This window comes from Stigmatopora argus, chromosome 11, assembly GCF_051989625.1.
Source record: "Stigmatopora argus isolate UIUO_Sarg chromosome 11, RoL_Sarg_1.0, whole genome shotgun sequence".
In the NCBI taxonomy this organism is placed as follows: Eukaryota; Metazoa; Chordata; class Actinopteri; order Syngnathiformes; family Syngnathidae; genus Stigmatopora; species Stigmatopora argus.
In genome coordinates this window covers 18,051,799-18,073,251 of record NC_135397.1, presented here as the reverse complement: position 1 = coordinate 18,073,251, position 21,453 = coordinate 18,051,799, and the positions used below count along the sequence as shown (strand labels likewise).

The 21,453-nt window shown below is 43.4% G+C and overlaps 1 protein-coding gene across 6 annotated transcripts in view; it reads left to right on the top strand.

Moving 5' to 3' along the window:
* Positions 1 to 21,453, top strand: part of zswim8 (zinc finger, SWIM-type containing 8) — a 241,622-nt gene that overhangs the window by 208,232 nt on the left and 11,937 nt on the right. For all 6 annotated transcript variants that reach the window (XM_077613657.1, XM_077613656.1, XM_077613654.1 and 3 more), the window contains one exon: positions 8,572 to 8,750. In XM_077613657.1, coding sequence (XP_077469783.1) covers positions 8,572 to 8,750 — 179 coding nt within the window. The remainder of the gene's footprint in view (positions 1 to 8,571; positions 8,751 to 21,453) is intronic.

Below are 21,453 nucleotides of genomic sequence, written 5' to 3'. Positions count from 1 at the left end.
GATCCTCGAACCGCAAGGTTGATGCCTGAAGAAACTAGGTAATTAATGTATTAGATTCACGTGCCACATATCTAAAAATAGAAATTTGTTCAATTGCCACCGCCCCTTACCCCAGTCAGTCAGCATGTGGACTGCCATGCGAGTGGCTGTGATTAACTATCTATTCGCCAATAATGCAATAACGGAAAAGTTGTGACACATTGAAACACACACACACCCCCTTTAAGTATTTTAAAAGTTTGTAAAAACTTTATCTCCATGTTCTGCATTAAGTTACACCCCCTTTCAACGCTATCGAATTTTGCCCATTCTAGTCAACCCATCTACTTAAAGCATTTCTCAAAAGTTGATATTTTATAATTTGGAGATGTTATTTTCTAAACATAGACATTATTTCATCACTTGTTTCACACCATGAAAGGCCCCACCAGAATTTGTTGTAGATATTCCCCTTTATCTAAGCTTGTTATTGCCAATCGTTATCACCGTAACATTTAGGTGTATTAACCCCATAATTGCAATGCAGTAAGTTTTGGCTAAATTCTTCATTTGTATGCCCCTAAAGTAATAGACAGTAACGTCCCAATAGTCATCAATATGACCAATACCAAAGCATATTCCCCCTTCAGGCCAAACAGGGAATGTCTTTTGTGCACTTAAAGACGCTCCATGTTTCTTCTAGGGAAACTATGCCTATCCTAAATCAATTATCTTATCTACCCCAGCCAGGTTCAATTTACCTAATAATTTGGACGAATGCCACGAAATTTCTCATGCCATTTCTGCATTGTTAATTTCATGTCTGATCTCTTTAACAACCAAATAACTCTTAATACCTAAGACATAATTTGTAAATCACCCCATACTATGTTAACTTAAGATAAGAGCTATTTCCTATAGCTCCTTGTTACCACAAGAAAAATCTACAATTATTAAATTAGAGAAATCAACCTCTTACTAGGCATTTCCTAATTACAATTTTCAATGTTTAACAAAGGACCCACAAATCGTCACCAATATGCCATAATATTGTAAAATAATTCCATTCATTTTTCTTTAACCAGCCAATGTCCTATATTAAAGTATTTTGAACAGTCCAACCATTCAAAAACAGTATGAATATCGTTTTAACCTCCAAAATTAGCTCTCTTCAATTAAGAGCCCTTTGAACTTCACAAAACAAAAAATAAAATAATAATAATTGCATTATTCCCAATTCCAAAGCTTTGACCAAATCATTTTTTTGCCAAACAGATTTTCAATCACCTCAAGACATTTCTTATTAAATCCAAAAAATAAATGCGAAGACAATCGCAGAACCCTGCCATGTTTTGCTCTTATTCTGAAATGTTTAACGGAAACGCGCCCTTAGCCGCTAACTGTGACCTTCACATTCACTGCGACAGCAGCATTCTTATCTTTTGTTGACATTCCTAAGTGCTCTCTTTTTCTTTCTGAGCACAATGCTGCGCCTCCTGTGCACAATTATAACGCTTTTTAGAGAAGACTAAATTAATTACTCTCCCGATATCCAACTATATCACAATATTTTGCCAAGACCCCATAATCACAATATGCTGCAAGCATAACTATCTCATAGCAAAAGCCATTTCTGCCCTCAAGTTTGCTTCAGCACCCCCAAGGCCAATTATTGTAATGTCTTCACGGAAGGGGTCCCCCAAAAATTTTAGTCGCTTGTGCGGTCCGCGCGCATACTATAATGAATGTCTAACACCGTCAAATCAGCCGCACCAAAACAGAGCGTTTCCCCCGCAGTCTACGCATTATTTGGCAAGTTTAGAGTATGACAAAAACGCAGTTTTTGCAACCCCGCTAAACATTTAATTGGCCGTTTTGTATTTCTCTTAACCAAAATATTCCCGCTAGCAGACGGGAACGAAACCAGGATAAGCCACAATAAGCCATTTCATTCCAGTACATTGACTGTACATTTAGTTACTATTAACAAAGTATGCCTAGCACTTGGAAATAACCATTTTAATTGCCGTTTTACAACTTTCAGCATCACACAAATTCCAATTGAATTCCATTCACAAAGAATATGATCTCTGGTTTAAATTTAGCTCAACATCCTCATGTTCAAAATCCTCATTCAAATCATTTTGAGCAGGCCCGTCTTGTTTTTAGAACAAAACAGCCCATCGCCTCGCTCCTATCAACCAACCGAGGACCGCTATCATTTACAAAACAGCACGTTTTGCCTTTCCCCGCCTCGTCATCAAAAACAATAATTAGTATCTGTGGCCGTGTCGCTTGTATCTCCCTTCACATATTATATATAGATTACTTCTATGCTTAGTGCGTATTTTATCCTGCAGGTTTTAATATTTCATGCATATTTAAGCTGGCCAGCAAACCCATATTTGTTTATCCATAAATTTAGGTGTTTAACTCTTGTAGCGCTTTGATTTTCAACAAACTTCCAATCTTTACACGGCAGACGCTGTTTCGGATCGTCGTCGCTAGCCGCTTTTTCATTCGAGCTGCCCATATTTGAAGGGAGCTCGCGTGCACTCAGTTATCAGTTAGCAAATTTCTTTTCCGCGGAACGACACACGTAACACACGCAACACAAATGTATACCCTAGCGTGTTATACTGTCAGAGCTATATTTGTACCTTTCCGTACAGGACACCCCGAACTGCCCCAAGTTCCTAATGTATAACCTAGCGTGATATACTGTCAGAGCTATATTTGTACCTTTCCGTACAGGACACCCCGAACTGCCCCAAGTTCCTAATGTATAACCTAGCGTGATATACTGTCAGAGCTATATTTGTACCTTTCCGTACAGGACACCCCGAACTGCCCCAAGTTCCTAATGTATAACCTAGCGTGATATACTGTCAGAGCTATATTTGTACCTTTCCGGACCGCGGCACAGGACACACCGAACTGCCCCAAGTTTTATAGACTCATGCTCTGTCTCTTTACCTGTTAGTGACTAGTATGCCCAGGGTTTTACGCTGTCCCCTGGACGCGAGTCTCATTTAAAAAATGGACCTCACATGAAATGCCCCTTCGCGCATTTGGAACCCATCAACAAACGCAGACATTCACGTGGACTTAACAGATATGCCCCCAGATGTCTTTTTCAGAGGGTTAGTCGTCAACCGTCGAGAATCCAGGCGCCCCTTCGAGTAATCCAGCCCGGAAAAGGGTATTTAAGCACCGTGCACGGTCTTTCCAGATATCGAACGGAAGCGACCTGGATTCTGCTTCGGTATCTTGACCACAGGCTCGAAGGACCAAATGTTAGGTTTATCCTTAGGTATTTCCAAACTCAGCTTTCAATAAAAAAGGCATCTGTAGTCACATCTCCATTTAATTCTTGCAAGAAGAGAATACATCCACCCGCTCGTCCGGTCAAGATTATTCTAACAACTCAAAGTCCGTCTCGCTAATTTATTCATAAGATTTTAACGCCATGCCCCACAGAAGTCTAAACATTCGTAGAGTCTCACAACAATTTTGTACAGTTCTCAAAACAATTGTAGGTCTTGTCGAATCTTCCCAAGAGAGTTTCGATGCGAACCCTCCAGTGAAGAGGTGCTTCCCAAAACATTCCATGGTTCCCAAGAGCGCTTGTTGTGAGACCATCTTCCGAAGCCGTAAACAGTCCTCAGTTCCCAAGAGCACCTGTTGTGAGCCCTCCGAAGCCGAAAACAATTTGTAGTTCCCAAGAGCACTTGTTGTGAGACCTCTCCATGCCCAAGGCCATTCCCTGTCCTCTTGATGTGAACCACAGTCCTTACTTTAGCAAGAGATGCATTAAAATGGCTTTTATTAAAGCCAATAACTCTAACATAAAAGCACAGCGATCAACACATATATATATATATATTGCTTAATATTTTTACACATTTAGGATGAGCATTACTATTCCTAATAAGCAAATATATTGATTAATATTGTAAGCATTTTTGTAATAAGGATTTATATTCCTAAATAAGCATTGCAAACACATTTATAATAATAATTACTCCAAAAGTTGGAATGTTTTATCAGCGCTTTTCTTGTGGAAATCCTGATGCGGCCCAGTCTCACCCAGACTCGGCCTCTAGCGGCCCCCAGGTAAATTGAGTTTGAGACCCCTGGTCTATTTAAACCACGCTTATTGTTATGTCATTTGTCGGATCCTCATCTTTCGTTCGTTCTCGTCACATTTCCTCGTTACCTCGATCCACATTCTATATGCCTCGTTCCTCGCTTTCCCGTGTCTCCTGTTGTTAGGTTTGTTTTTGTGATTTGATTTCTAAGTCTTTGTTATTTTTCAAGATCCTGCCTAAATTATAAAAGTTTTGGTATGAGCACTACTTCCCTCGTCCTCGCCTGCTTCCCTGCGATTGGGTCCTAATTCCTCGTTACTTCGCCATGACGTCTTGCCAAATAAGTAGCAGAACGATCCGACCAGCATGTACCCAGCGGGAAGCTACCGACGCTCTCGCCAACGCCAGCCATCCAGCTCATACTCCCCGATTATTGGCCCCATCCCTCACTCCGTCACTTCTGGCTACTCGCTCGACTAGGAGAGAATACCCGACTTCCATCACCCCCTGTTTATCGCCCTAGCTATCTGGGTTCTGACTCCGACTATTCACTTTCTCAATGGAAGGAGAATTCTCAGCCTCCATCGCCCCCTGTTGATCGCCCCAGCTATCTGTATTTGGAGTCAGATTTTTCTGATTGTGAGGACGGTCATGAGCTAATTGATTTGTGGGCTTCAAATTCGGACTCGGACTGTGATTCCCTCAGCCGATTCGGACACGGATACACCACCCCGGAGGACCTTGACCCCGCCATCTTCTCCGAATACTCCGACCTGGATTCCCAGCTGGCCATCTGCAAAGGAACACAACGTGGCGGCCAGCGGGAAGGCTCAAGTAGGAGTTTCAAACACCACCCGCCTTGTCTTTGTGGGGAGGAGCAGCAGCAAGATTTTTCCCCGTGTCGACTGGCCATCTACAATGCACCACCGCGTGGCGGCCGGCGTACTACGACGTCCTCCCGCAGGAGACGTCGAGCGCAGGGAGAAGAGAAAGGAGGGGCTCGATGCTCGAGCCCCCGACTTATCTCCTCACTCGCCTTCGCCCATCCGAGCTCCTCGCTCGCCTTCACCCGTCTTCGCCCGTCCGAGCCCTACGCTCGCCTTCGCCCGTGCGAGCTCCTTGCCTGCCTTTGCGCCCATGCGAGCTCCCCATTCGCCTTCGCCCGTGCCGGCTGGCCCACCAGTCATCCCCGTGCCAAAGCCTTGCACAAGATTATCTGTGCCGGCTGGCCCGCCGGTCATACCCGTGCCGAAGCCACGCACAAGTTTATCTGTGCCGAAGCCGCAAACCAGCGTCCCCGTGCCGGCTGGCCCGCCAGTAATCCCCGTGCCAAAGCCACGCACAAGATTACCTGTGCCGGCTGGCCCGCCACTCTTCCCCATGCCGAAGCCACAAACCAGAGTCCCAGTGCCGGCTGACCCGCCAGTCATCCCCTGCCCAAGCCACGAACCAGCATCCCCATGACGGCTTCCCCACCAGTCATCCCCGTGCTGAAGCCACGAACCAGCGTCCCCGTGCCGGCTGGCCCGGCAGTCGTTCCCATGCTGAAGCCACGAACCAGGGTCCCCATGCCGGCTGGCCCGCCGGTCATCCCCGTGCCGAAGCCACGAACCAAGGTTCCCATGCCCGCTTTCCCGCCAAGTTCCTGCCCGCCCAAGGGCAGCGGCGACTCTCCAGGCCCGCTGGATGAGGAGGTCGGCGGCGGCGGCTCTCTGGTTCCCCTGGACGAGGGGGTGGGCGGCGGCGACGACTCTCCGGGCCTCCTGGACCAGGGGGTCGGCGGCGGCGACTCCGGGCCCCCTGGACCAGGGGGTCGGCGGCCCCCCGAGGAGCCAGGGTAAGGTGGCCCCCCGAGGAGCCAGGGTAAGGTGGCCGACAGTCTTTCTGAAATTCTGATGTCTGTTCAGGGCGGCGCTTGGCCATCACTTAAAGGGCCGGTGCAGACGCCCGCCGGACCGGCCACTCCCACGCCTCATCACTGGCCGGCGCGGACGCCCGCCGGACCGGCCACTCCCACGTCTTGTCGCTGGCCGGCGCAGACGCCCCCCAGACCGCCCACACCTCGCCACGGGCTGGCGCGTGCGCCGGCCGTACCAGCCACTCCCTCACCTCGCTACGGGCCAGCGCGGACGCCCGCTGGACCGGCCACTCCCCCGCCAGCATTTTCTTTGTTATGGACATTCGGCTTTGGGACATCTGGGATCGGTCACTTGGAAAGGGGGGTACTGTTAGGGTTGCTTGCTTGTTTGGTTTTATACTTTTCCCCCCTGGTGTTCTGTCTGAGTGATTGCCCATTGTGTTCCGCTGTTGTTTCTCCGCCCCTGGTGTATTCCCTGCCAGCTCCCTCGTGTTTTTCCCAGGTGTTCTTAATTGTCTCGTCAACCCATGTCTGTCTATTTAAACCACGCTTATTGTTTTGTGATTTGTCGGATTTTCATCTTTCGTTCGTTTTCGTCACATTTCCTCGTTGCCTCGATCCACGTTCCTCGGTTTCCCGCGTCTCCCCTTGTCAGGTTTGGTTTTGTGATTTGATTTCTAAGTCTTTGTTATTTTTCAAGATCCTGCCTAAATTAGTTAAGGTTTGTTATGAGCACTACTTCCCTCGTCCTTGCCTGCTTCCCTGCGATTGGGTCCTAATTCCTCGTTACCTCGACACGACGTCTTGCCAAAGACGTAACACGTCTGCCATCTAGACTATAAGTCGCTGTTCCCGTCCTCCAAGTCATCTGAATTTGGGAACAGATTTGTCTTCTACCAGTGAGCAAGACGATTCGGAGGAGAGACGAAATGGGAAAACAAGATCGTTTTTAAAAAAAATGTCCTACAAAAATTGTTATATGGCGTACACGATTTGAAATGATTTTTAAAAAACTATAAAATAAGAGAAAATGTATAAATTGGCAGGTATGGATGACGGCCATGTACGTAAATACCAATGACATCAATAAAGTTCAATGCCATTGGCAATCATGTAAGACCTGGAATTGGAATCACATGCCAAATCCAGGGACCTTGGGCCAGGTCTGGTTGACCATAATTTCACTACATTTGGCTACACACAATTGATATAATAATAATAATCGGACATAGGCCCTGTCGTCATCATCAACAACAAAAAAGCCTACATGTCATCACACCCAAAAACTGCGTATGACGAAATTGGTGGTGCTTCTCCATAAGCTGCGTTTACTCCGCAAAAGACCTAAATAAGTGATAGTTACGGACTTGTAATTTGGCATTCTGGTGTTATAAATACAGGTCACTTACCTCTCACTGTCTTTCACTTACCTTCAGTCAGCTAGTAGGAGGCAGATCACCACCCAAACATCTTTTCATATTACCTCAGAAGGGAATGTGTGTTGTGTTACCGCAAATTTAGAGTTCTGATGGATGTGGGGAAAAAACTGTCCTTAAGCCTATTTGTCCGTACTTTGTGGGACCTATAGCGTCTGCCAGAGGGCAGCAGCTGGAACAGATTGTGACCAGGGTGGTAAGGGTCCCCTATGATGTTCCTGGCTCTGCTGAGGTAACGAGGGCTGGCAATGTCTTCCAGTGAGGGCAGAGAGCAGCCGACAATCCTCTGGGCAGTGTTAATCACTTTCTGCATGGCCTTTTTGTCTGCCGCCGTGCTTCCAGCGTACCGCACTGTGATGCAGTACGCCAGGATGCTCTCTACAGTGGTTCTATAGAAGGTTATCAGAAGCCTGGTGCCCAAGTTGTTCTTCCTAAGTACCCTGAGGAAATGAAGTCGTTTCTGAGCCTTCTTCACTACTGCCGTGATGTTTGTAGACCATGAGAGCTTATCCGTGACGTGGACCCCCAGGAATTTAAAGGACTGGACCCTGTCTACACATACTCCATTTATGAGGAGTGGGGCCAGATCTGTGCCGTGTTTGCAAAAGTCCAGGATTATTTCTTTAGTTTTCGTGGTGTTCAGTGTGAGATTGTTCACCGAGCACCACCAAGACAGTTTGTTGACCTCATCTCTGTAGGCCGACTCATCCCCTCCTGAGATGAGTCCGACCACAGTGGTGTCGTCAGCGAATTTGATGATGGCGTTAGACTGGTAGGTGTGTGTACAGTCGTATGTGTACAGGGAGTACAGAAGAGGACTCAGTACACAGCCTTGGGGGGAGCCAGTGCTCAGTGTAATGGAGGAAGAGAGGTGGGGACCAAGTCTAACAGTTTGTGGTCGGTTGGTCAAGGAGTTCTTTATCCAGCAGCAGATTGAAGAGGATAGTCCAAGGTGGGAGAGTTTGTCAGTCAGAATGTCCGGTTTTATGGTGTTGAAGGCTGAGCTATAGTCAATGAAGAGCATCTTCACGTAGTTCCCATGGTGTTCCAGGTGGCACCACCAGTTTTGGAGGGAGGAGGCCTGGTAGTGGGGAAGGGGAGAGAGAGAGTGAGTGTAAGTGAGAGGGCGAGGGCGCAGGCCACTTTGAGTTATTCTAGATTTGAGAATTGTTTTCTTTTTCACCTTTTGCATGTTCTGTTTTGTCAGGTGTCAACTATGTGTACCAATTCTGTGTGGGAGCAGCCAAAGGCGTCCTCAGCCCATTTGTTCTACAGGAGATCATCATGGAGGCTCTACAGAGGTTGAATCCTGCTCACATTCATGTCCACCTACGAACACCTGGCTTCCATCAGCTTGTTCAGCGCTGCCAACAGTCCTTTCTGCAAGTATGAATCCATAGCAAAACTTGTATCAGTCAAAGACAGTTTTGCAAATCAACATCAATATTCAGAATCAATATTAAGAAATAGCTTTGGACAAATAATTTGTTGGTTTAACCGCCTGACCACTGTGAAAAAGTTCATGTCATTGTGATTGATTTTCCCTATATTGTAAGTACAGTGATACCTCTTGATATTATTCATGTAATTGCCCTAATCCACTCCAATGGCTCCAACATTACCCCTTAAGATTTATGAAATTAAAGGAAATATAAGAAAGCCAAAAAATAGAAAATTATTTATTAAGCAATTAATGGAATTGAATGCCTTATTGTCATTATATACAAGTACAATGGGATTTAAAGCTTCATCATAAGTGCACACATCAGTAGTCATAAAAGGATTTATATCCAATAAAAATGACGTGAGGTAGAAAAAAAACTACCATATTTTCACGACTATAAGGCGCACATAAGTCTTAAATTTTCTCCAAAATAGATAGGGCGCCTTATAATCCAGTGCACTTTATATATGGACCAATACTAAAATTGTTATCACGATAAAATAAAATAAATCAGTCGATAGGGTACACCATCCTCTACAGCTCTCACAACTACGGCAAGCATCCCCCAACTCTACTATTTTCCCCGTAGAAAAAGTACTGCGCAGTGACTGCTGGGATATGTAGTTCTTTTGTCAATACACCCAATGGATTGTGGCCTGTATACATCGACATCAACACAGCTTTACGAAGGGTGGCAGGCAGCGCCGGGCTAGTTATGCTAGCTACTAGCTAGCTACTATTTGCGAATGGATTCTGGCCTGTATACATCAACATCAACACAGCTTTACGAAGGGTGGCAGGCAGCGCCGGGCTAGTTACACTAGCTAGTAGCTAGCTACTATTTGCGAATGGATTGTGGCCTGTATACATCGACATCAACACGCCGGGCTAGTTACGCTAGCTACGCTGGACATCGGCATCAACACAGCTTTACCAAGGGTGGCAGGCAGCGCTGGGCTAGTTACGCTAGCTACTATTTGCGAATAGATTGTGGCCGCCTGGACGAAGGTATAAAACTTCGGACACAGAAAATGAGGACTTTGATGGATTTGTGGGTGATGATGATGTGAGTACATTGTAAAATGGCTAAATAAAGTACAACCGAACTCAGTTTTGCTTCCGTTGCCTTTTTAAAAAGGTGTTTTTAGCGTGTGGGTGTAGTGTGTATGTTTAAGCTGGTGTATGTTTTGCCATGCCTGGCTGCGTCTATAAAAACGGTGCGTCCTTTGTGTGTGTGAAATATAGAAATAGCACTCGTTATTTACACTGCGGCTAAAAATACGATGCGCTGTATAGTCGTGAAAATACGGTAACTGAAGTGGTTAGCAGCATGTGAAATAGTTATGGAGTTTTAGTGCAAGTATGAAAGTGCGAAATAAAAATTTACAGTGCTAAGATTGAAGTAAAAGTCTGAGAGTATTCCTTATTGATGTGCATCTGGCAGCGTTATGGCATTTTACATATATACCGTATTTATTCGAAAATAACGCACAAAATTTTGTACCAAAAAACTGAAGGTACACGGTCGATTGGTCGCCGGTCTTTTGGTCGCCGGTCTTTTGGCCGCCGGTCTTTTGGTCGCGGTCTTTTGGTCGCCCAGACGTTTGGTCGCCCGAATTTGCTTTGTCTTCTTTTTAATAAATTAATTTTACTTATTGCCTTTTATTTTAATGTCAAAGTTCCGGGCTAAAAGTATACTAAGACTTTTATTTGTTTGATAAAAATGACCATCTAAAGTATTTCAACATTGCAAGTTCTCCCAGAGAGAATGAAGGTTCATTGGACGCCTATAACAGTCGACAGCAGCCGATGTGTTAAATGAGTGCTCTTATTTCTCCCAGAGAGAATGAAGGTTACTAGAATTTGTAAGTTTTACTGCTTCAATAAAAACACCATCTGTGAATTTGCTTTGTCTTCTTTTTAATAAATTAATTTTATTTATTGCCTTTATTTTAATGTCAAAGTTCCGGGCTAAAAGTATACTAAGACTTTTATTTGTTTGATAAAAATGACCATCTAAAGTATTTCAACATTGCAAGTTCTCCCACAGAGAATGAAGGTAATGAGTGCTCTTATTTCTCCTAGAGAGAATGAAGGTTGCTAGACTTTGTAAGTTTTACTGATCTGTGAATTTGCTTTGTCTTCTTTTTAATAAATTGACAGTTTAATAAATTGACAGTAGATGGCAGCAGCAATGTGTTAGATATTAAACTCTAAACTCTCCCTCTCTCTGTCATCATTTGGGCGTCCAAACCGCGACCAAAAGACCGGCGACCAAAAGTCCGGACGACCAAAGGTTCGGGCGCCCAAAAGACCGGCGACCAGACGACCGCACACGAAACTGAAGCAAAGTCGGGTACACGTTATACATGGATCGTGGTGAAACACTGCCCTCCGCCGGTGAAAAAGTCCCCTCGGCAGCCATTGCCTGTGCTGGACCTTCTTGACGAGTGTTATGGTGTGTGCTGCCCAAGTGAGGTGAGCAAAGATATGGACCCCCAAGAATTTAAAAGTCTCCATTCGCGCCACACATTCACGTTGATATATAGGGGGGAGCAGCCTTGTTCCGTCGAAAGTCAAGGATGAGTTGCCTGATTTTGGAAATGTTCAGCATCAAGTTGTTGAGAGTGCACCACCATGATGTTGTCAGGGTGGGGTCTCGTGGGTCTACAGTCGTCTGTGTAGAGCGAGTAAAGTAGTGGACTCAGGACACAGCCTTGGGGCTGAGTGCGCAGGCAGATGAGAGGTGGTGACTCAGTTTCACGTACTGGGATCGATTGACCAGAAAGTCCTTAATCCAGCATGTAGAGGGTGGGGGCCACAGGATGGCCAATTTGGGGAAAAGAATGTCCAGTATTTTTGTGTTAAAGGCTGGGCTGTAGTTGATGAAGAGCATTCTGACATAGCTCCCTCTTTTCCCAAGGTGGCTCAATGCAGCGTGGAGGGCGGTGGTAATTGCATCTTCGGTGGATCTATTTGTATTTTTTTCTTAATTACATTTTTCATTCTTTCCCATATATTTAATCTACAATAAAATGTATTTTATGGCAGTAGAATCATGCCAAAACTAAAAAGAGAACAAAACATGTTTTGCAAATGAAATGTCTTTAAAAAGAAAAAAAAAGTGTGTTTTACAAGTGTTGTGTCTTTGAAAAGTGAAAAAAGTGGTTTGCAAACAAAACTTCTCTCATGTCATCTCATTTTTTGAACCGCTTTTTCCTCATTAAGGTCGCGGGGGGTCCTGGAGCCACCCTATCTGACTCCGGGCCAGAGGCGGGGACACCCACAATCGGTGGCCAGCCTATCGCAGGGCACAAGGAGATGGATGAGCATGCACACTTGTAGACTGTCCAATCAGCCTACCATGCATGGTTTGTGAATGCGGGAGGAAACCGGAGTACCCGGGGGAAACCCACGCAGGCCCGGGGAGAACTTGCAAACTCCACACAGGTGGAGCGACCTGGATTTGAACCAAGGACCCCAGAGCTGTGAGGCCGACGCGCTAACCACTCGCGCCAACCACTCGCGCCAACCACTCGCGCCAACCACTCGCGCCAACCACTCGCGCCAACCACTCGCACCAACGGTCCGTCTCCAAACAAAACGTGTCTTTCAAAAAAGATAAAAATGTGGTTTGGAAATAAAGAGTGCTCTCTTACGAATCGAATTGCATTTTTGTTTACAGAGCTTTTTTTATTATTATTTTGTGGAGGGAATTGCTTGCTCTTGCAGATCAACGTGCTTTCTCTTTTTTAGTAGTTACATGAGATGCCAGTAATCCCACTTCCCAAAAGCAAATGGCGAGATAGTATGAGAACATGTGAAAACCGGAAATTCTACTGCAGATTTATACATCTGCTCCAGAGCCATGGAGTTCTGAAACTCCCATAGTCTCATTATACAATTTTACTTCCGGAATATAAGGCCTCGAATAGTTACAAACATGATTTTGACGAGAACGGGCGCCTATTCGTTTGAAGTATATTTGGAGATAATTTGATTCATTTAGAATTTTCGACTTTCTATATTTTATGAGTGTCATGTTTTGTTAGGGTTTGTTGGTTGGGTGTGGTTCCTTGTGTGTCCTGTCCGTGCGATTGTATATAAGTTTTCCCTGCTGTTTCTTTTCTGTCTCTCCTTCCCTTGTTTGACAAACATGTTTGTGATTGTCATCAACTGTGTATTTAAACCCCATGTTTTTGTTCAATAGCGTGCCAGTATTTTTTGTCTACGATTATATCGTCTCATCGGTGTGCATCTCCCTGTCTGTGTTTTTCCCGTTCAGTTTGGTTCTGTGTTATTTTTTTCCAGTGTTAGGTTTGTAAGCTTTTGTTTTCTCCGCTTTTGAGTCTGAGTCGCTCTGACGCGCAGTTCTGGCTAGTTGATCTCAAGTGCCAGTTCCTGCTAGCCGCTCTCAAGCGCCAGTTGCTGCCAGTTGGTACTAGTCCCTCTAAAGCGCAGTCTCCTGCTAGTCCAGGGGTGGCCAACTCCAGTCCTCGAGAGCCACAATCCGGTCTGTTTTCCATAGCTCCCTCCACCAACACACCTGAATCAAATAATCAACTCATCAGCAAGCTGTCCAGAAGCTTGATACCAATCACGATGATTTGATTCAGGTGTGTTGGTGGAGGGAGATATGGAAAACAGAGCGGATAACGGCTCTCGAGGACCGGACTTGGCCACCCCTGTGCTAGTCCCTCCCAAGTGCCGTCTTGTCGCTTGTCAGTGTCTTGTTTTGTTGGGGTTTGGAGGTTGGGTGTGTTTCCTTGTGTCCTGTCAGCCTCATTCTATATGAGTTTCACCTGCTGTGTCTTTTCTGGCTCTCCTTCCCTTGTGTGACCAGGTGTTTGGGATTGTCATCAACACTGTTCCCTCTAAGCTGCGCGCGTGCGCAATTGCGCACTACTCTCGTCTTCTCTGCGCAGCAGCAATCCTATGGCGCGCAGTAAAAAAAAAAAACGGATTTTTTTTTTTTTTTTTTTTTTACCCCTTTCTTCATGATGGCGCCGTTTAAGCGGCAGCCAGTGGCAGTAGCTCTGTCCACTTATGTTTTTCGTGTTTTACAGCATGTTTTACATGAAAAATTAGAGGGAACATTGACATGCACCTGCTTGTGGCAGGTGTGATACTGGTGTGCCCATAGCGAGCAATGATGATGTCGTGACCGGATGATTCGCCTAAAGACGTTTCGCCGACGGACGTTTGACAGACGGACAGGTCGCCGAATGAACGTTCGTTCAAACAGCGTTTAATGATTAAATACAAATACTAGTATTTGTTAGTTTAATAATTAAATAATTATATTAGTTTAATAATTAAATAATTAAACGCTGTTTTCAGTTGGATTTGACCGAATTTGAGAGCATTTTGAGCCGTTTGGCGAATGGACGTATATGGACATTTTTTTGCCAACATCGCGACATCATCGCGACATTTTACCGAGGAATTCACTTCCCTGGGCTCGGTTCTAATGTCCAAAGAGCTCCAGTATTTGTATTTAATCATTAAACGCTGTTTTCGGCTGGATTTGACCGAATTTGAGAGCATTTTGAGCCGTTTGGCGAATGGACGTATATAGACGTTTTTTTGCCTCCATCGCGATATCATCACGACATTTTACCGAGGAATTCACTTCCCTGGGCTCGGTTCTAATGTCCAAAGAGCTCCAGTATTTGTATTTAATCATTAAACGCTGTTTTCGGCTGGATTTGACCGAATTTGAGAGCATTTTGAGCCGTTTGGCGAATGGACGTATATAGACGTTTTTTTGCCACCATCGCGATATCATCACAACATTTTACCGAGGAATTCACTTCCCTGGGCTCGGTTCTAATGTCCAAAGAGCTCCAGTATTTGTATTTAATCATTAAATGCTGTTTTGGGATGGATTTGACCCGATTGCTGTCATTTTACGGCTCGGTTCTGCTACATCTGCCCGCCCAAGAGTGCTTATTCCCGGGCTGCCATTGATGGTAGACTAACATTGATTTTTACTATAATTTGGACAACACCGGCGGCGGGCCGGATTAAAAATCCTAACGGGCCGAGGTTGAAAAACTTGTACACACACGATCCGGGGGCGGGGCGAGCGCGCGAATCCCGTTTCGGCGAAACCTCCGTTCGGCCGAATGAACGTTCGGCGGAACGTCCATTCGGCGACCTGCCCGTCTGTCAAACCTCCGTCGGCGAAACGTCTTTAGGCGAATCATCCGAGTACCGATGATGTCGCTCACACTGGTATTCAGTGCACTCAGGGAGGTTGACTTTCTGCTCAGACCAACGAAAAATTAGAGGGAACATTGGTCATCAACCATTGTCTGTGTATTTTAGCCCTTTGTTTTTCGTCAGTGTGCAAGTATTTTCTGTCTACGCTTATGTCCACGGATATATTGATTTATTTAATTACCTAATGCAAATTTTAAACTTTTAATATTATATCAGAGGCCCTTTGTGATGCATACATGTAGGGTAATGTTGAAATTTAGTGTCCCAGGATGATGACGTGCGAAAGCGCAGTGAGCAATAAAGCTGTTCGGGGTTCTGTGAAGTTTGTTGTTGTTGTGCAGGCTGCGATAAAGGGCCAAATGGCTGGGCCCAATGGAGTACAAGTCCCATAGTTTTTGTCCCACACAAAGAGTGTGTTACACCCATGCAGACGGTTCAATACATTAGTATTGGTCGATGACCAGCTTTCAAATTGCTGGTTAGCTTGACTATTATAAGTGGATTACTTCGTGTATTGTTTACATCCAAATGTTTTATACATTTATATGGGTATTAATTATCACATATTTGCATATATACTGTGAATAATGACACAGTTGAACATCACAGAACTTCCTGCTGTGTTCGTTTAATCCACAATCTTCACGTTTTGCTTCATCTATTTTCAGAATACCAGAAGAGGATGCCCCCACTGACTAAAAATAAAATATCACAATGCATACACGCATTTGTTCTTGTTCTTGCAACAATTATTCAATAAAAACGATTTTATTTATCAGTGTAATGATGAAAGACACATTATGAAAATTAAGGCTTCGTCTTGAAAATGTTTATGTTTGGTCAAATCTTGCTTCAATAGAAATTGGCTGTTAAATGAGCTCCTGCTACTCTGCTTTTCAATCATTCCTAGACCACGGGTAAGTAAATCATGGGCATCTAGACAGTTAGAAATATAATTATTTTGTGGTTAAAAAAATCTTTTTCTTCAATCGTTTGTATTCAAACAAGATTTCTAATGGTAATTGAAAGCAGGTGTAATTGGAGCAGAGTGCATTTTCAGGTTTTCATGTGTTCTCACATTTTTTCCTTCCTTTTCACGTGTTCTCATCCTAGTGGCCTTTGAAAAAGCGCCATCTGTTGTTAGGTATACGTCATGTAACTACAGTCAAGAGAAAGCTCTTTGGTCTGCCAGTGCAAGTGATTTGGTCTGCTAACCCTAACTTGCTTCGCTCTGGAAGAGAAAGTGCTTCGCTCCACAAGAGCATAAAAAATATCTATGTAAACAAAAGCCATCAGGTTTCTAAGAGAGCACTCGTAGCCTATTTTTTTATGTTGTTTTTTAATTTGCAAACTACTCTTTTATCTTTTTGAAATGCACACTTTCTTTGCAAAACACGTTTTGTTCTTGCTTTAGTTTTGGCATGTTTCTACCTCCATAGTTTTTCCTTTTACATAGCAAGAGTGGCACAAATGCAGCATAAGCTAAATGCTGTTTTACACTATCCATAGCAGCACACAGTTTTTCGCTCAAGATTCATTCATTGTGTATGTGGGAGGCAGTGTTTCCAGCGGCACTGACTCCTTGTGACCATATCGTGGTAATTTGTCAATGTACCGTATTTTCTCGCAAATAAGCCATATTTGTTGCTCACCGACTGAATCCAGGGTACGGCTTATATGCGCATAAATTAGACTAGACATGCACCAAACTGCAAGAAGACAAAGACGAAACGCCATAACGCAAGATATGCGGCCAATACGGTCATTTATTTCAAAATAGAGAAAAGATAAACAGATAAAACACTAAACAAAATTTATTTTGACGTCAGTGAATGAAATTCAAGAAAAAAACATATCTTGCATAAACCGTATAAAAACTCACTCACTTTTGCCTGCCACTGCTCGCTCAGGGCGTCGCCATCTTACCGTAGTTAAATGTGCTCTGACTGGCCAGATACGAGTAGCCTTGATAGATGTGTTCATAGTGTTTACCATGTCAGCACATCCCAATAGTTGTTAAGGCTGGTCGAAGGTCTTGCGATCGATCGTTAAAATATCAGCCTTGATACCTGCGTAATGTATATCTCATGCTATTATTGGACCCATAGACTTGGTGAACACCAGACCGCTATGGACACACTACTTGGTTGAACTACTCACATTTCTTCCTTTTTAAATTTGTCTACGTGCAGGCAACACCCTTTCAGAACACAGAAAGGAAATGATTGTCATTTGTGACCATGAAAAAAAAAAAATCTGTTTTGATATTTTTTCTTTTTATTTCTTGTTCGAAAGTGACAACTATTGCGGCAATATGAACCATCGAAAGAATTAAGTTATCTCGACATTAGAACCAATATGGCCGCTACAACATCTTAAAATTCTGGTAAGAAAATTCTAATTTCTGTCATTTAAAAGCATCAGGTTCTCGTCAAGATAGACTTTCTTTTTTCAAATTGAATAATTTGATATTTTGCATTATAAAGACAAGCATATTAACTTCCTTAGGATATTGACCCAAATGATCTGCAATCCAGCAGACGATCCTTTGGGTTCATACAGTATCTCAGAAATACCAAGTGCGATGATTTTTCTTGATTTTCCCTTCAAAGTAACATATTTGTACTCCCTATTAAAACCATGAATGTGGAGGTGAAAATTGTGAATCAGGTGGCATCTTATACGAGAGAAATTGTAAAATTCAATGATTTTAAGGAAATTTTAAGGGTATGTCTTATACGCGGAGGCAGATTATATGTGAGGAAATACGGTATTTTGGATTGGATTGGATAACTTTATTCATCCCGTATTCGGGAAATTTCATTGTCACAGTAGTGTCGTGGAGGGGCGGATCCTGATATGCTGAGTTGTTCTATTTCATAGTGGTAAACTCTGAGCACATCCAATAGTGTCCATGGTCAGGAACACTTTGATGTATGCACGTTCTTCAACATTCCCATGATTTTGGACACTAAGAATGTGGCTAACAAACTAACATGGCTAAATTGACAAAAAAACGTTGCTATCTATATGCGTTGTACGATTCTAGGGCCATTAATAATTTGTAGAGATGGCACCTAGAAAGTCCACACGTTTTGTGCAGATAATGCACCCAATGGCGCAGCAACATTCAACAACTTTCATACCGCAACAATACCATGTAATGTGACCAACCGTTTTTTTAAGCACAGAACATAGACATACCTAAGATTCTTAAACAACATGGATTAATGTGCTTCAGAGTATCTTCCTTACCATTTGGCTTTTTGCCAGAAATGACTTAAATCAAACAATAGAATGACACACAGTATATTAAAAATGAGATTATACTGCACAAAGATATATCCAATTAAAATATAGCTGTTTTGGGTGTTCACTTGGTCTGTCAGACTGTAATCCGTGAGACATTAACAATTTGGTCAGTAATGCAAACATTTACTAATGACAAACAAGGAAATAAATCAGCATTTTTATTAACAATAGTTTACTCAGCCTTGTTCTGAAAAGCACTACATTATGTGTGAAGTAAAAATTTTGAAGCCAAATACAGAAGAAGCAGACAAAAGAAAAAGTAGACAAAAACGTTCTCTCTGCCTTGTGAAATGCGAACTGTAAGCCAAGACCGTAATGTTAGTGTTGTCTCTTGTCCCCGTTCCTACAACGACACGTGCTCGTTTTCTGTTCTGGAAGGAAGACAGACATGCAAGACATTCGAGACTCAAAGTGGTCCAATAATCTCCACAGGAGCTTTATTGCAAGAACCACACCTCTTCGAAATTGGACCCCAGTTTATATATCCTTTTCTTTTGGGATGATAACAAAGCTCTAAAGTCGTAAAGAATTTTTTATCACTTTTCAGTCCAAATAAAATCTACATTTAAATGTAACATTATTTACTATAATAACATTAACTCATGATGATTGCGGTAATAACCTCTTGGGCCTTGGTCCACTTATTCTGGTCTCCAGTCTCATTGAACCGTTATAACTGTAATTTTGTGAGTTAGCAAATCAGTTGAATATATTTTCACACTTTGCGCAGGCGAGAAAACACTTGTTTCATTATTTTTCAAGTATAATCATTGTGATTAGGCAATGTTTACCTTCTCATTTCCCATCTCATTTTCTGAAACGCTTTATCCTCGTTAGGGTTGGGGGGTTGCTGGAGCCAATCCCAGCTGTCTCCGGGCCAGAGGCGGGGGACACCCTGAATCTGTGGCCAGCCAATCGCAGGACACAAGGAGACGGACAACCATGCACACTCACACCCATACCTAGGGGCAATTTAGTCCAATCAGCCTACCATGCATGTTTTTGCAATGTGGGAGGAAACCGGAGTACTCGGAGGAAACCCACACATGCAAACTCCACACAGATGAACATGACCTGGATTTGAACCCAGGAACCCAGAGCTGTGAGTCCGCTAACCACTCGCACCACCGGGCCGCCCGCAATGTTTACCTTATCTGATGGAAATAATTACACCCATTTCTAAAACTAATGACTCTGTGGAATCCACAAGTGCAGGGGTGGCGAGCACGCGGCTTTTGAGCCGTATGCAGCTTCCGGCCAAAATGAATGTGGCTCTTTGCTTCTTATCATATTTTGTATATACTGTGGCTCCTCGACTCGTTTCATGTTTCTCTTATATTATTCTCTTTTAAAACACTCAAATTCATCAGGGCCCAAAAGCAAATAAATTATATTGTAAAAAAACATTTTTGGGCAGATTGGATTTTTTTATGTTGCTTCTGACGTAAGGGAATGCCAATCATCTCCTGGTTACGTCTAATGCAGGATTTTAATTGTGTGAGTGAGTGAGTGAGTGAGTGAGTGAGTGAGTGAGTGAGTGAGTGAGTGAGTGAGTGAGTGAGTGAGTGAGTGAGTGAGTGAGTGAGTGAGTGAGTGAGTGAGTGAGTGAGTGAGTGAGTGAGTGAGTGAGTGAGTGAGTGAGTGAGTGAGTGAGTGAGTGAGTGAGTGAGTGAGTGAGTGAGTGAGTGAGTGAGTGAGTGAGTGAGTGAGTGAGTGAGTGAGTGAGTGAGTGAGTGAGTGAGTGAGTGAGTGAGTGAGTGAGTGAGTGAGTGAGTGAGTGAGTGAGTGAGTGAGTGAGTGAGTGAGTGAGTGAGTGAGTGAGTGAGTGAGTGAGTGAGTGAGTGAGTGAGTGAGTGAGTGAGTGAGTGAGTGAGTGAGTGAGTGAGTGAGTGAGTGAGTGAGTGAGTGAGTGAGTGAGTGAGTGAGTGAGTGAGTGAGTGAGTGAGTGAGTGAGTGAGTGAGCGAGCGAGCGAGCGAGCGAGCGTGCGTCTGTTTTAGCAGTTCACTGCGTGGTGTGGCTCTGACTCTCACAGTTTATTATTTTTGGATTTTATGTCTATCGTGTTCGCCACCCCTGCACAAATGCATTAAATTAGACTTAATAATTATCCATCTTTTAAATCATTTAACAATGAATTCTTTATTATCAACTCTTGTATAATTTCTTAATGCAGCAACTTTAATTTCGCCAACCCATGAGAGCAAACTATTAGTTTTGCATGTTTGTTTGTTTGTTTTTATTCAGAAGGCAGGTTGGAATGTATACACTATGGTGGCCAGTCATAGTGCGACATTTTTCTCCAGCCTTGTCTATTTTTCCCAAAATTGTTTTAATATCCAACTTCTAGTTCTTTAATTTCAATTTTCTTCACCACAGTAACCAATCAATCAGTCAAATGTTTAAACATTGTTTAATTTAATGAGTATGTGGTGCCGTATTTCATGGACATTCCAGAATGAGAAAATGACAATACATACTGTGAAATTTTATTCTAGCATATTTTCATTTTCTTTTAAATTGAGGTATAAATATGCTAACTTTGATCTTATATTATAATCCTTTTCATTGCCAATTCAATGGCTCTTCATCACAAGTTCTATTTCATTGATCAGTTTTTTTTCCAATCTTGCTCTTAGTTTTTCTCATCAGTTGTCACTGGAGAAGGACTAACACACCCCCCTGGGTACAACACCCAGCGATAACCAGCAAGGGCCCCATATTGAAAATAGGGGTCAACAAGAGTCTGCACACCCCAATTTGAAGCAATCCTCTTTGTCTATTCAGAGTCTCAAATTGAGGCAGAAATGGTGTATGCGTGCGTGGCAGAGCTTGCTCGCCAATACGAGAGGAGTATACTACTTCCCGTTGGCAAGTGGCCGTGTGTTATCCTATTGTGAGGACATTTGTGTGCATCATTTTCGGAATATTTGGAAGGGAAGACAAAAGCAAACAATCCTCGATAGGTTCCTTTTAAAAACTGCAACTAAAAGTCAGGGTAGAGGCGGGGCAAATAGAGCCAACCCAGGAGAAGAAAGGTATAAAAATTTAAAACAAAATTAGAATTAAGTTTAGTGTAAGGTTGGATTAAACTTATTTTTGTTGCCGTG